The sequence below is a fragment of the Chlorocebus sabaeus genome, chromosome 27 (assembly GCF_047675955.1).
Source record: "Chlorocebus sabaeus isolate Y175 chromosome 27, mChlSab1.0.hap1, whole genome shotgun sequence".
Classification (NCBI taxonomy): domain Eukaryota; kingdom Metazoa; phylum Chordata; class Mammalia; order Primates; family Cercopithecidae; genus Chlorocebus; species Chlorocebus sabaeus.
The window spans coordinates 23,972,957-23,988,832 of NC_132930.1; the positions used below are offsets into that span (position 1 = coordinate 23,972,957).

At 34.2% G+C, this 15,876-nt stretch overlaps 1 protein-coding gene across 3 annotated transcripts in view; it reads right to left on the bottom strand.

Annotated features, from left to right (window-relative positions):
- The window catches only part of STIM2 (stromal interaction molecule 2), a 162,388-nt gene that overhangs the window by 18,469 nt on the left and 128,043 nt on the right, over nt 1–15,876 (bottom strand). For 2 of the 3 annotated variants that reach the window (XM_008017696.3, XM_073012478.1), the window contains exons 4-11: nt 13,828–13,939; nt 10,013–10,128; nt 6,964–7,141; nt 6,248–6,425; nt 1,732–1,899; nt 1,429–1,452; nt 908–1,008; nt 430–668 (exon numbers count right to left, since the gene is read on the bottom strand). In XM_008017696.3, coding sequence (XP_008015887.1) covers nt 430–668; nt 908–1,008; nt 1,429–1,452; nt 1,732–1,899; nt 6,248–6,425; nt 6,964–7,141; nt 10,013–10,128; nt 13,828–13,939 — 1,116 coding nt within the window. The remainder of the gene's footprint in view (nt 1–429; nt 669–907; nt 1,009–1,428; nt 1,453–1,731; nt 1,900–6,247; nt 6,426–6,963; nt 7,142–10,012; nt 10,129–13,827; nt 13,940–15,876) is intronic. The other variant, XM_008017697.3, reaches the window with a different exon arrangement.

The following is a 15,876-nucleotide window of genomic DNA, read 5'->3' on the forward strand; positions in this document are numbered from 1 at the left end:
CACTTCATTCCCATACTGATTTGGCATTTATCATGTGCTATCTTTACCGTCAATTATGTTTTTATGTGACTCCTCATCTCGATTTAATTACAAGCATTGTTTTAAAAAAAAAAAAGTCTTATATTCAACACTTAATATAATGTTATATGAAACAGTTGCTCAAATAAACATTTAATAATCAAATTTATAAAGCACTCGGATTAAAGTGTATATAAATATATGATATAAATATACAAAAAGTATTTATACCTGCGTTTCACATGGTTTTCTCAAATAGTAAATATTTAAATTACTAACAAAAAGAAAGAGAAAATGAAGGATAACCCAAATTTTTTCTCATAGATTTCAAAGTACATGATTCGTAAAAGGACACAGGGGAAAATTACTATAAAACCTATACCAACACTTTTTGTTGAACTCACCACTTACCAGGAAATTGTGACACTATTGGGGGTGTGTCTTCATCTAAGTCATCAACTCCTCCAGCAATTGGATAGGGTGGAATGGAGACTCTGGGCATCACCACCCAGCTGTGATCAGAATAAAGGGAAGAGGTCAGGCTGGGGAGTCCTGAGTTATGGGCTATCTGAAAGCCACAGATCTTCTCAATTTGTTGCCAGCGAAAAAGTCGTTCTCGTAAACAAGTTGTCAACTCAGAGAGAGCTTTCCTGGAAAAGCCAATAAAGAAATTACTTACTGCATCAAAAAGTCTTTAATATGGCACTGAAAGAAGGCAATACATGAACAGACCGTGGCAATTAACTAATTTCAAGAAGAAATAACTCACTTTTAAAACTAATATAAATTATGTAATTATATAATTAAATGATAAATGTATTTTTTTTATAAATTACTCATTTCAACACGATAACAATAAAGCAAATAAAAACTAAAATAACATTCTTACTTTGCTTCCAGAATTTTGTGGTCTACCTCATCTAGGGAGGAGCTGTGTGCAACGTGCAGAGTCCCAAAGACTGTGCTTCTCTTCTTTTTAATTTTTTCTGCCTAGAAACCGAAAAGGAATAAAATAAGGCTAGGTTTGAAAAAAATACAAACATTTTTATATATATAAAATAATAAAGTTTATTTTGGTTTTTAATATATTAACAATCATAAAACCAGTAGAGAATTACTAGCCAAGATATCCCTGCATTCCAAAAAAGAAAACAGATAAGGGAGAAAATGTGCTTTCCTAAGCCAATCGATGTAATTCAAAACTTGATTCTGGAGAATTTTTCTCTTATTTCTATGGTTCAGGAAGACCCGAATCTTGTACTAAAAGTAACAAAAACATTAACTATATCCTACTATAATGGTGCTAGTGAGTGAACTAAGCTTTTAAATTCTTTTGCTAGAATTCAGATTAACACTTATTCTCATTCCACACAATGTAAGTGTCAAAATTAATTTCCAGTAACTACTAACCTGAATCAGATATGAAGCAGCAACCTAAAGGAAAAAAGCTCTGTATAAAACTTTTATGATAATGATAAAAAAAAAAAAAAGAATGTTTAAATCACTAAGGTCACTTTGAAAAGTATCCAAATGCAGTAATTTTAATTTAAAGCTTATGATTACTAAAGTCTATTTACACAATAAGTTCCAGTTTGAAAAAGGAATCTGCAATAATAAAACTTTTATTCAGATCTGTGTATCCCAGTTGAGTAATCCCTCTAAGAATGCAGCCTAAGAAACAAATTTAGTAAACTTTGAAATACAAGAGAGTACCTCATCTTTAGCAATAGCTAGCTGCATTTCAGCGTTTTGTCTTTTAATATTGTAGTATTGCACTTCAACTTCATGTGTTAACTGAAGCCATTTCTGAAGTGCATCTGGAACAGACCAGCTGCTTCTCAGTTCAAATTCTTTTTCGGCCTTTTTCAGAGCCATGCGAACCTAGAAGAAGGAAAGGAAAGAGGCAGGAAAGGAGAAAGGGAAGAAGGAAGGATTAAAATATTTTTTAGTATCCAAACTAAAAGAAAAAGCTATTTTAATTACGCTCTTTGTAAACATCATTTTAAACTGCAAAGTCTAAATACAATAGATTTCTAGCATTAAAATTAAGGCTGAGCTTCAAGTGCATCTTAAATCCACGAGGCAAAGTTGTGAAGTCAAGGAGGGTAGAGAGGGCTTATTTATATCTTAAGTTACAATATTTAGTTTTGTATGTTATGAAAACCAGACTGAGGGGGAAATAATCAAGGATATATACAAACTAAAACGGATCATATTTTTCCCATAATGCATATTTCATTTATGAATTATATAAAGAAGTGTCCAAAATTGGGTGGATACACGTTCTACTCCTCCTCCGAATGTTTCCAAAAGACCCTACTGTAGCTCCTTCACTATATACTGATTTTTTAAAACTTGTATTTTTCTGTAGTTTTTCATGACATCTTCTTTATGGCTAGTTATTTCTTATTGTTGCCAAGTATATCTACCTATTATTGTCTGTGTTACCACTTCTGCTACATAATTCCCTGCTTTGAATATACCAGAAAGTAGCTAAGTGAACATCTGCAGAGCATGTACAGATTGTGAGGAAACAGATTCTGAGTGAGAATCCACTTGATTTTTTCATGAGAAACTATGCATAGTCTTCAGTATAAGGATGTCATAGTATTTCTTCCACCTGCCATTTAATGGAGCCAGAAAATAAACAGAAAAAAACAAAAATGCGTGGTGGTTAGTTGATAAACGCTAAGAAAAAGTATCATAAGGAAAGCCTCACTAAGGAAAGACACAGAAGGAATAGATGATTCATTCTTGGAACGATTTACTTAAAAACTAGCAAGAGTTTTCAAACTAAAGATGTGTAAAGATACAGGATGTAATTTATGAAATTGTGCACACTCACTCACACTCAAGACCTTGAGGCAAAGCGACAAGCGACTACAGAGCATCCTGCGTGTCGAGCACCACTCCACAGATTAATTTTCCCCAAAGCTAACTAAGGACACTGAAGAGCAAAGGAATGTTTGATCTGAACAAACCCAACTTATTTGAATAAACTTTATAGTGTGCCAGAATAAACCAGCAAGAGTACTATACACAAACTTCTGATAAAGAAAAGGAACAGCTGTCAGTTAGTGTGAAAACAAAGAATTGTGTAGAAAAATATCTTTTAAGATTCCAAAATTAAAAACAAAATTCACAATGCAACACTAGGTAACAATTCAAAAACACATTAAAGTAAGGGGAAGAGCATTAACTCACTGAAAACAAATCCCAGGCAACATATCTGCCTACATAACTGCAATGGCTTGGGACAATACTGTGTTTAACAAGTCAGTTGGGTAAGCTGTGCAGCGTCCCTGCTAATCTCTCAGGAAGATAAAATTTAAGCTCCAGTTCATGCAGACCTGCATAACACCACAAAATGTATGTACACAAGCCCTTTTTCTCAGAAGATTTTAAAGCTAAAATTTCTATACAATTTTCACTTCCAAGGAATTATACAGAGAATCTCAACAAAATTCATTCAAGTTATGCTCTTTAATCATAGATTTTTCTTAATATTTCCATAAATGTATTTCCCCTAAAAGAGCTCAAACACATTTAACATAAAAACTACTTATATATTTTTTAGCATAAATTGAAGATGAACAATGTTTAGACTGATTGCCAAATAATGACTCAAACTTGTGGAAAGTCTGACCTTCTGATAGTAGCAACTATTTAACTGTTTTCTCTGCTATTACTCATAAATGTTTCATTTGATCTAAATCCCAACCCTTAGTTTAAATCACATTGTTGTTTATAGGGGAATGAACACAGAAAAAATTGAATAATAAACAGCTTTTGCAAACAATAAATAACTGTTTAAAATGTAACAATTATTTACATAATTTTTGTATCTTAGGAATAAAACAACAGTAAGTAAAAACATGATGTCACAAAAACAGCCTAAATATCTGAAAACTTGGTTTTTAGACCCAACTGTATTATTTATCATCTGTGTAACCTTCAGTAAGTTCCTAAGGCTTATTGTCTCATGGAGAATAGGGGTATTTCATTTGCCCTGATTAAAGGCTTCCTGAGACTTTTTCTAAGAAACCAATTTGTGAAAACTATTTAAATCACACAAAATATAAAGTGGTACTTAGTCACCCAAAAGTCTCTGTTCTAGGAAAAATAACACTATATAAAAAACCTACCGGATTTTCCTGACTTCTAAATTTATGTTGATTATTCTCCAGACAAAATACAGTAATTCCCTGAACTATGTGGAATTGTGGGTTATGTCATATTATACATCATTTCTCAGTTAAACTTATTTCTACAAGCAAGGCTTTTAATAGCAGTATGAGAAGACACAGACTTTGGAATATGACACGCAAAATCTTGCCTTTACCAGTTAACAGCTGTGTAACCCAAGGCAAATAAGTTATCTAGCCTCCCTACACAGCTCATTTGTAAATGAAGATAATATCTATGTGCTGTGAGGATTAAAATTTATGAGCAAACCACTGGCAATGTTTGTGGCATACACTTCTGGTACAGAGTAAGCCCTCAGAAAATTGTGTTTCTTATTAATATAATCATGCCAGACAGTGTTCTTTTTAAAATACCAATTTCCTTCCTTTAAATCACCTTTTATTGACCCAGGATCTAGTGAGATTACATTCATACCAATACATCATATTTTGGTAACTTCAGAGTCTACTGAGATGTGCACGGTCTCTCTCCCAAAGCTTTAAGTTAGAATGTCCATAATTCTTGGGCCCTTTTTTTATATTGTCTTTTCTCCCTCACTGTGAGACAATCACCTGTGAAGTACTACCATCAGTTTATATCTCTGTAGAATTCCAAACTACTGTTTTCTGAATCGCTCTTTCTTATGTACAAAGTTTAGAAAGACAGAAATATACCAGAACAAACTGCGAGTTGGACGTCTTGGTGGAAAAAGGCAGGAGGGTAAAGGGCATAGTACCCAATTCTCGGATACAGTATGATTTCGACTAGGTCTTTTTTGCCAACTCCCTGATTCTTTATTACATTCTGTGCTGCTATGATTTGTTAGGTGAATGGGACATGACTGTAAAATACATCTAAGAGTTCTTAGAGGGAAGAGCTCCAAAACACAGACATCTAGGGGTGTCAGAGAAGGAGTGGTTAACAGTTATTAAAAAAATGGCTGCGTTCAGTCAGACATATTCTCATAAAATGGCGATCTTGAAGGAAACAGTAATGCACAGTGCATATTTTCTCCTGAGTTGACCTTAAGTCATTCATCACTTAATTTGCATTTCTTTCTTAGCACTCTATTAAGAAGGCAGCAACAGTGCATAAAATGAGGTGGAGGCAGAATACCTAAGTTCTTGCCCCTGCTTTATAACTGAGTCACCTCTAATTTTGAGCAAGTTTTATAATCCTCATTTTGTTCTTCAGTTTCATTATCAGCAACAAAAGCATCAAAGTCAGAAGGAGGAGATGGGACCACAGAAGTAGAGGCTGGAATGACGTACTTTGAAGACAGAGGAAGGGGCCATGAGCTGAGAAACGTGGGTGGCCTTTACCAGTGGAGAAGGCAAGGAAGAACATCCTCCCTTACAGCCTGCAGAGGGAACACAGTCCTGCAGGCTCGCCTCAACTCACTCTGACCTCCAGAACTTTACGATGATAAATTTATGTTTATTTAAACCACTAAGTTTGTAGCTTTTTTTTTTTTTTTTTAACAGCAGGAACAGGAAATGAATGCGTCTGCCTATAATTAAATTCTCCCAGCACCTCACCCTCTCCAAAGGACTCTGTGCAATGCCTAAATGCCTATATTCTATCTTAAGTAACCGAACAGGAGAAGCAGGTATTGGAAAGGAACTTCAGAATTTTTAGCAGATTATGTTCTAAAACTATTTAACAGGATTCAAATGGATGTTTAATAGAGATCCTTTACCTTTGCAGAGAAGTTCAAACCTAGATATACTTTATCTTACTACATTACAGTCAGACACTTAAACATATTACAGATGTTAAACACCTTAAATTTACTCAAGACAATGAACATGGCAAGAGATAAGATTTCATGAATGAGTGAACATGATGGCAACTTTATCTTTCAGTTACTGTGTTATTTTGCTATATGAACTTTGATCAATGCTAACAACATAAATGATTCTTTTATCAACTGAGGAACAGTAGACAATGGAACTAAATGTAGGAAACTGAAGAAAAACAGGACCTGCCTCCTCAGAGTGGCAATGTTAACATCTTTACAAGTGACTTTTTTAAATGTAAATACCTGTTCCAATTCCTGTTCTGCATACTGACGTCTACTCAATTCACATTCAGCTCCCTCCCTTAGCTCTCTCAGCCGACAAGCCTCCTCCTTTGCGTAATTGATTTCATCCATCATTTTGCGCTCTAAATTTTGCTTTTCTACAGCAACATTTCTGTTTTCTTCCTGTGCCTTTTCAAGCCTTATAGAACAATAAAAATAAAAATTCCTCACAAAAATTTCCAAAGTTTTATTTTTTACAAAATAATGAATACTGTGTCAAGCAATTAAATACATATTTCAATCAGAAATCATAGCATTTTTCATTAGCCCTAAGTTTGGCTAATAAAAATATCAGGCAACTTACTATACAGCTATTTTGGTTATCCTGGGCTCAAAAGACAGGGAAAACAGGGAAATACTCTTCCGCAAAAAGCTTTTTAAAAGTTCATAATTATTTAAATCAAGTTAAAAATAAAACTTAGCTACACATCTAATCCCACTATATTTGACTTACCTCCACTGTTCTTCTAGTCATTTATTCTCAAGTACACACATTTATAATAAATCTGTAATTATAAAAATATACTTTTCTAAAAAAATGTGAAATCAAATATGCATATATTCCTGATGTGTATAATAACCTAAATATAAGTGTTTAAGCATATGCCCATATTACTTTTTTTACAAATTGTATTTGCCTACATAAATAACATGAGTTATGATTTTTCTGAACTTACCTCTCTTGTAAGTCCATTAGACTTTGCTCTGCAGTTTGTAGGCTCTCTAAATCTTTCATCATTTTTGCAACATGTTCTTTTGATGTCTTATTCTGCGTATAAGCAAACCAGCACCCTCCAACACCAATTACTATAGAAACTGTGAGGATAAAATCTTTCATCCAGTTATGAGGTGGGCCTATTAAGAGAATTACAGACGATTAAATTAATCTTTGAATAGGACAGGACCTCAATACAAAAAGACACTTTTTAAGTAGTATCTAAAATAAAACCAAAAAGTGGAGATCTCTTTCCTATGCACAAGCTCTAGCCTTTTAAAAATTCTTTCTTCAAATAATGACTGTGCTTCTTATAACTCTTTGATATACTAGACTTATAGAAGGGTAGAGGTAAACTCATAAGGACACACCATGCCCCTGCTGGTGGTAGACGGGGTGGCCAAAGTCATGGGGACCCTTGAAAACGCAACCACACCTCCAATCATATGCTGCCAGAATGGTCCTCTGTGGGGTGAAGGGAGCCATCAAAAGTATCACCACCATCATCCCAACTCCCTTCCTTCAGTGAAGCCAGACAGCTGTCACGTTTTTGACACACTTACAAACCTGATCACTCACCAAAATGTATTTTCCCCAAGGAGGTAGCCATATAACTAATTAGGTTAGGCTAATCAGTGGTTCTCAAGGCTGGTGGTAATTCCTCACCCACCCCTAGCAGACATTTGACAATTTTGGGTTGTCTCAACTTGGAGGAGTGGTTACTGGCATCTAGTGGGCAGATGCCAGAAGTACTGCCGAACATCCTACAGTGCACAAGACAACCTCCTCCCTGTGTCCCCCCTGCTGATAACAAAGACTTATCCAGGAACTATCCAGCCCAAAGAGTGACTAGTGCTAAGGCTGATAAAAGCCTGGGTTAAATAGTAATAACAATTATTCAATTTTAGGTGTCTATATGCCAGAGATACAGGGGTTACTGGCATGATGCTAACCCCCAGCCGTATGTCTAAAACAACAAGGGAGGAGCCAGGGCCTACTGCCTTCGGTGATACAAAACACAGAAATCACTATTCAAATTTCCTAATTCAGCCCAGTCAGTACACACTAATTTTCACGGGGCTCTCTGGAACAGAGACACAATGATAGCTAATATATTATCGTAATGCTCCAAAGAGATACAGCTCACAGTGAAAAACTGCCTAAATGGCCAGGCCTCCAGCAGAAACATATTTTGAAGGGTGGTGACATAAAGAATTCTACAGAAATCCCAAGTTCCTAGGCTGACAAGTCTGGGGTTTGGCTATGTTTGCGTAGTATGATATGTAGCATGCTCTACATCAGAGACTCTCAGTTCTCCATATTGCCAGAGTGCACACCCTCACCCTTCCACCTGTAGTGGAAGAAATGTACTGCTGAAAGCTACAATCTCAAAAGCATTTTTTATTTCTGCCTCACACTGAGATGTTCAACTCAGGTTCTCCTTCAACTATGAGCCCTATTCTCTGACCATAAATAACAATAAATAGATAAATAAGGTCCCACACTCAATAATAAGCACTAGACTGGAAAAGATTTAAAAAAAAAAAAAAACTCCTTTAAAATGTATCTCTGTTCATTTCACAATGTTGGTTTTTAAAATAAATCTAACATAAGTGTTCTCACTATGGGGCACATTCACTCAAATAATCATTCTAAGACAAACATTTAAAATCATTAACTTTTTAAATGGTTTACTTAAATATTTGTTTACAATCTTTTTTGCGACTAGTTTGATTTCTTTTCAAATGACTTGGTAATATAATTTTTGGGGCTTAGAAAGGTGTTAGTTCCAAGATTAATAAAATATGAATATTCCTGATCAAGTTGTAAATAGAAACAAATTCTATACTTTAATTCCTATTTTTACCAACCACTCACATGAGAAAAATTGGACAGAATCCCACAGAAGACAATCCCCCAATGGATTCAGTCTGGAAGTGAGGACAAGGAAAAGGTTGGAAAGGGCATCATCTCTATGGAACGCTCGGCATTTCAGTAGTGTTCTGTTTCCTAGGGTTTGTAATTTCCACCAACAGTGCATTTCCACCAACTCTCATAAGGGGAGTTCCAGCTGTTTCACCAGCTGCTCTTTTAGTCCAAGCCAAAAAAGAACCACCAGTAAAGTCATGAAATCTATTCAACCAATTCTAGTTACCCTTTTTTAGAAGGGCCATTCCCAAGATGGTATCATAGAAACCTGAAAATCTAACTCCAAGAATTCAGGGAGAATAAACATTAGTTTCCTACTTTATAACTTGTGGAAGCCATTTTTCTTGTATTAATTTTGTTATTCTTTTTTGACTTAAAAAAATAATTCCTTTAAAAGGTGTACTTTTCAAACACTTTCTCCCAAAGCTTTTTGAAAAATTTGAAATTAAATAAAACAAACATATTAAACTTCTCTTCTGGGGAAAAAAATATTCCTGTCAAAGTAAATAAATACAAGGTTTATTTTCTTTACAGATATTGCATAACACTTTCTCAAATGTTTCTCTTCAAAACAATCAAATAACATTGCCTACTTCCTGCTCCTGCCAGTATAGTTCGTTAATTTATAAAGCTTCAAGTGAGTCTTTGCTTTCCATCTATATCTAAAAAACCCTTTTCTTAGTACTTAGTGAAACTGTTAGGCTCTATTGCTTCATGCCATCAAGATGGTTAGATTGTATTATTTTTTAAGAGATTCCTCAGTGAATATCCAATTATAGTAACAGCAACATTAAAACTCCTCCAAAGATCCAAAGTTTTAAATCTAAAAATTCTAAATTAGCAGCTAAATACAGTTTTTTTATATATAACTTCTTACATTAGTAACCAGCTTTGAAAATTTCACACTCATGTTTCAGTGACAGAAAATCCCATCCTATAAATCTTTTAAGAAAGTATTATACTTCTTTCACAGTGAATAGATGATTCTTCTTAGAGGCCTACTATCTTTTCTTTCCTTAAATAACACAGAGATGATCAGGATATTATTTTACATCATCCTCTGAGTGAGAGAAAATACTAACGTGTTAGAGGTCCAAACAAAACCACATCCAATGCCTTGAGCTGAAGTTTTTGTCTGTGACTCCGGTCACTGATTTTCAACTGGGAGATCATAAATGAAGGTTCGTGCACTGCTATCCTATTTGAAAAACATATATATATATTAAGTGAAAACATTTCTAGTACATAACTTTAAATATTTGAGCAACACATTTAATACTTTACATATTACTGATGATGACTTGGAGCTCATCCATGTGCGATTTAATAATTTGTTACACGTTTCAAAAACCTCTTCAGAGCAAACTTAGCTGCAGAAAGACTCCTGTATGTTAATCATTTAGTAGCTACACTGAAAAAGTTTTTATTTTCTAAGGTTACTTTCTGTTATGACTTACTATGATTTAGAAATTTATAAAGTTGAAAAAAAAATTTTTTTTTTTGAGACAAGAGTCTCACTCTGTCACCTAGGATGGAGTGCAATGGTTCGATCTCGGCTCTCTGCAACCTCTGCCTCCCGGGTTCAAGCGATTCTCCTGCCTCAGCCTCCCGAGGAGTTGGGACTACAGGGACCCGCCACCATGCCTGGGTAACTTTTTGTATGTTTAGTAGAGATGGGGTTTCACCATGTTGGCCAGAATGGTCTCGATCTCCTGACCTCGTGTTCCACCCACCTTGGCCTCCCAAAGTGCTGAGATTACAGGCGTGAGCCACCGTGCCCAGCCTACAGTTGAAAATGTTTTATAATCATTAATTACTTCTGTCATTTATTATCCTTTCATAAAGGATAATAAAACCATAAGTAACTTAATTTAACATCTACAGCACACTTTTAAAAAGTTTTCAATTTAGATCATATTGATTTTCTTTAAAAGTATCAAAAAATCTATACCTTTAACATTCGAATGTTTAAACTGTTTAAAAATTGAACAAAGTACATTGAAGTCACAAGTGGGAACTAAAAAGCCTTCACGGATTGAGGTAGGTAGGTAAAGGAATTTATATAATAAGAAGCACTAAACCATTTTATTAGCTATGAAGAAAGCATGTAGGGGGCACAGGTAAAATAAGGAAATAAAATCACTTTATTATGGACTGTAAATACAAGCAGCCCAGTACTCAACTAAGATTTCTTAACAACCAAGTATGATGCTAGTAAAGATTTCATTACAGAAAATCTAATAATAACAACGACAATAAACACAGCCATATAATATATGCTGGGTCCTGTACCAATGGCTTCATAGTCAAGAAAACCTTATAATAGTATTTCCATTTTATAGGTGAAGATACTTGTGAGAGAGTAACTTGCCTAAGGTTACATAATTAGTAATAGTTAAGGCAAGGATTCAAACCCAAATACGTACAATTCCAAAGACTACTCTGAAACACTACATTTTGTAGAGAAAGGTATCAGTACTCTCTAAGTATGGAGAAATTACAGGAACTCCTATGAGGCTTCTATAAAACCCTAAAGAGCAAAGAACTCTAACATTCCCTCTCTAAAATGCCTTCCTTTATCTTCACAGGTACTTTCCTATAATGCTTCCCTTACACCTTTAACATGACACTTATCAAACTGCACAAAGGCAAAGCCTATGTCTTACCTCTGTATCCCCAAAGCCTAATGTAGTACTTGCCAAAAGTAGAAGCTTGATAAATGTTTATATAATAGCTGAATGAATGTATGGATGGATGGATGGATGCATGAATTAATAGCAAACTATCAATAGACTAAGAAAGACAACGAGATGTAGTAAAAAAGAAAATACATAACAAAATTTTATGCAAGATTCAATATGAGTCCAGAGGTAAAAATGATTCCACCTGAGTGGGTGAGGGTATCAGGGAAGGCCACATAGGCCTGAAAGAAATGAGGTGGTATGTGTCGGGTGAAGAGAGTCTTAGTATAATGTTTGGTAGTAACAATTACAGAGTAGAAAACACAGTGAAAGGTTTAAGATCACCACTATAGTCAACAAAAAACATAGTTCTGGCTACCTTTAGCAGATGTAAAGGGTTTTAACGTCACAGAAAAGAAACTTCATAATGGACTGTTGTAGGCCAACTATCTAGAATACATAATACATTTTCTTACACATTCTTCTAACTAGCTCTTATGTCTACAGATACCATACAAAGAGCTCTGGAACTTACATAATAATTGAAATTAATAGATATTGCTCCTTTAAGTGGACTCATCTAATTTCCATTACTACATAACAGGGGCTTAAGAAAGAGTTTATTGTTTTCCTTTCTCCTCCCCAAAAAAAGGTTCCAATGGGCTGACCTGAAAACTGAGCTTATAATGTTTTTCTATAGTAACACATTCACTGTTTAAGGAGTTATCTTGACAAGTGTGTGATGTCACAATTTTACCAGAATTGGAAGCATCTCTGATCATCTTTACTTAACCAAAAGAAATGAGTAGCTATAACATTGATTGTCAAAACACAGATTAGCCTATTTTATTTCATGTTGCTGTTATATAAAGAAGTTTCTCAAAAGGCAACAAGGAAATTCCTATTGTTCCTCATACCCAGGGCAACATATATAAACTAAAAAACTCTAATTTCATTTTAATGTTTGACTCTGTTTTAAGAACTTGTTTTAATTAAAAGAACTATATTTTATTTGATTTTTGTCTTCTTTCGAACATCTAGTTGTACTATGAACATAAAAGATATTCAGGAAGTACTTACCGAATTGACTCTTATCCCCATAATTTCATCATTCTAGTCATGTATATAATAAAATCAGAAATACTCATGTTGGTGTTCAGAATACATTTAAGAGAGATTTGAAAACTTTCAACTTGATCCAAAATACAAAACTCAAAGCAACAAAGGATACATATCTAAATAGGGCATGTAAGGAAGTTGATTAGGGACACAATGTATATATTTCATTACATATAATGATCAGATTGTAATAACTGATTAGTCTTTTTTGATGTAGGAAATCATCCAGGGAAAAATAAAACTTAAGAAGCAATCTTGTAAGGGTAAAAAATTCTGGTAGAATTGCAAATTCTGACATTTAAATCCTTCAAAATTATTAAGTTAATTAAATTAATTAGAAATTATAATTTCTAAATTACATCATTTGGTATTTGCAAATGATACAATTTAGATATAATTTAGAAAATAAAATTTAGAAAACAACTGGATTCAGACATCTAAGGGAAAAACTGGCAACGTGGACTTTGCTATCAAATCTATCTGGGTTTAAATGCTGCCTTGGGCGAAATGTTTAACTTGTCTCTGACTTGGTTTTTTTAACCTGTAAAATGGGAAGGACAATATATAGCTCATTTTAATCATGAGGGTTAAATGAGATAATATAAAGTACTTGTATGTAACATACATTTTTAAATGGCTGCTATTTTTTATTAATTTCATTTTTAAAATTCAGGCATAACGTATAGACACCATAATTCAATGGTATTGTCATTTAAAATGTCACAAGAAAGAGATGCACATTAATCCATTCAAGTAGGTGTGTTCACAACAATGAATCAGTATCAAATAAAAAAGTTTTTCTTAGATCGGTCAAAAGTTGACCCTTGATGTTATTTACAAATAATATAGTTGACCCACCTTCTGAAACTCAAAATCAAGTTCCTTGGAAATAATTTTTTTCAAGAGCCTGATTATTTAGACAAGAAAAACTGATTAAAAGTTGAAAATGTATAATTTAGAAAGATTAAAGAATGGATACATTTATATTTCCTTTGTGCCCTCAGTCATGGAAGTAACTTGTAGATTCAGTATGGGAAAAGACATCTAGCATATAACTCTCCCTGAGAGGAAAATACATTTGCATAACAAAGACTCACCTGGGAAGTGTCGTTCCTTTGACATTGTTGTCTCTAAAATTCTTCTCATATTGGGGTAGTTCAACAAACTCTATCAACCACTGAAGAGTGTCTTCAAGGGTCCAATTGTGAACTGCAGGAGATAAAAGGGGAATGCGTATTTTAAACACAGCTGCTTTCAGAAATACATATTCTATAATTTCAGAGACTATAAAGATGTTAGATTGCATTTTCAATTTAATTAACATTAAGTACTAAAATTGTATCCAGCACTCTATGAGAGAAGAAAGCCTTACAATCAAAAACAGAAGTGATAGATAAAAGCAATTAGGACAAAGATTAGCATAATTAATTCTAAAACAAACACCTATACAAAGTTTGTAAGGATGAAACAATCTATCATTTCTCTGGTTGTAGAAAAATTACCAGATACATACTTGTTCATTCTTACATCTAGCCATCCACCCATATAGTATTGTAATACTGAAAACATTCTGAATACCAGATTCCATTCTAAGCACTGGGCATATGGCAGTGAATAAAATGGATAAAGTTCTTGTATGGAAATTAAATTCCTTTGGGTTTGGGGAGGGGCACTTTATGAAAGAAGGAAGAGGAAGGGAAATTTCAGATAGTGATTAACTTAAGAAAAGAAGGAAAGATGTCAGGGTAAGTCTCTCTAAGGAGTTGACATCTGAGACCTAAAAATTGCAAGGAGCCACATTGTGAAGATATGGATGAAAAATATCCCAAAGAGAGGAAAAGGCTAGTAAAAAGAGCCTTCAGATGGAATGAACTAGCAGGGTTTGAGAGACTAGCAGAAAGTCAGAGAGGAGCTAGGTCATGAAAGGCTTTCAAGAACTCTAGATAGTTTTCTAATTTCAATAAAAAGAAGGGGAATAATCTTTTTTTAGAATATTGTTCTTCAATGTAGAGAATGGATTGTTCAAGGTAAGACTAAAAATGGTCCAGTCTTATCATGAAATACAGAGAAATAAGAAGATCATTCATTACAAAATTGCCTAGGACAGGAAAGGATTATTGTCTTAGACTATGATGGTAGTAGATAAGATGACAACAAGGAGTCAGATTCAGGATATATTCTGGGGATAATGCTATTAAGATGTGCTGATTAAATGGACAGGGGCTGGTAGCTAAACAAAAGCCAGAAGTACAAAGGGTGCTACCATTAACTGAGATAGAAAAGAATGGGGAGGAAAAGATTGGGTAAACGAGCAGGGGCGGGTGATAGAGATCAAAAGTTGTTTTAAGACATGTTATGTTTGAAGTATGCATCTGACATTTAAGTGTAGATAATATAGTAGCAGTCAGACCTGCAAGTCTGGAGCTTAGGAAAAAGTGAGGTTAGGAACAGAAGTATTAGTGGGAAGTCATCAGCATACAGACGATCTTTAGACTAAATGACATCAACCAGAAAGACAGCTATTAATAGATTCTAGAAGACTGGACTTAAATCAAGAATAAAATGGTAGCTAGCATCTCTTCTCCTGAGTATTTATTTTAAATTAAGTGCTTTGTATGCATTCTCTTACGTCTTAAAAAAAACTTACAAGGTTCTAACATATTTATCTTTATTTTAGAAGTTAAAAACTAAAAAAACTAATGAAACCAACAAAGTAAGTAGCAGGACTGGATTTGAACTCAGGGACACTGTCCATAGAACAAGACTTTATACTACTCTGAAAGTAGTAATACTAAAAAACAGTAAAGATACAAACAAGCAGTTAAGCACTGGATGCAGCTCAAAGGTTTCTGCTTATGAAGGGTAACGATGAGTTTATGCAAAGGGAAGGATGCAAGTGTGCTTAAAAATGAGAAGTTCTATACTGTCTGCATTTAATTTGAGGGTTTTGGAAAACATGATGCTTATAGACTACAGAAGAGGTCAAAGGAGAGTGAAGAAAACGTGAGCAATAAAAGCAGATCTGGGAATCCATCTGTATATAAATAAATCTGAAAAAATCCTTCTGAGAAGCTACATAAAAATATGAATTCACACTTGCAAGCAAAGCTAGGTTTCCATCAATCTGCCTTTTTTATTAAGTGTTC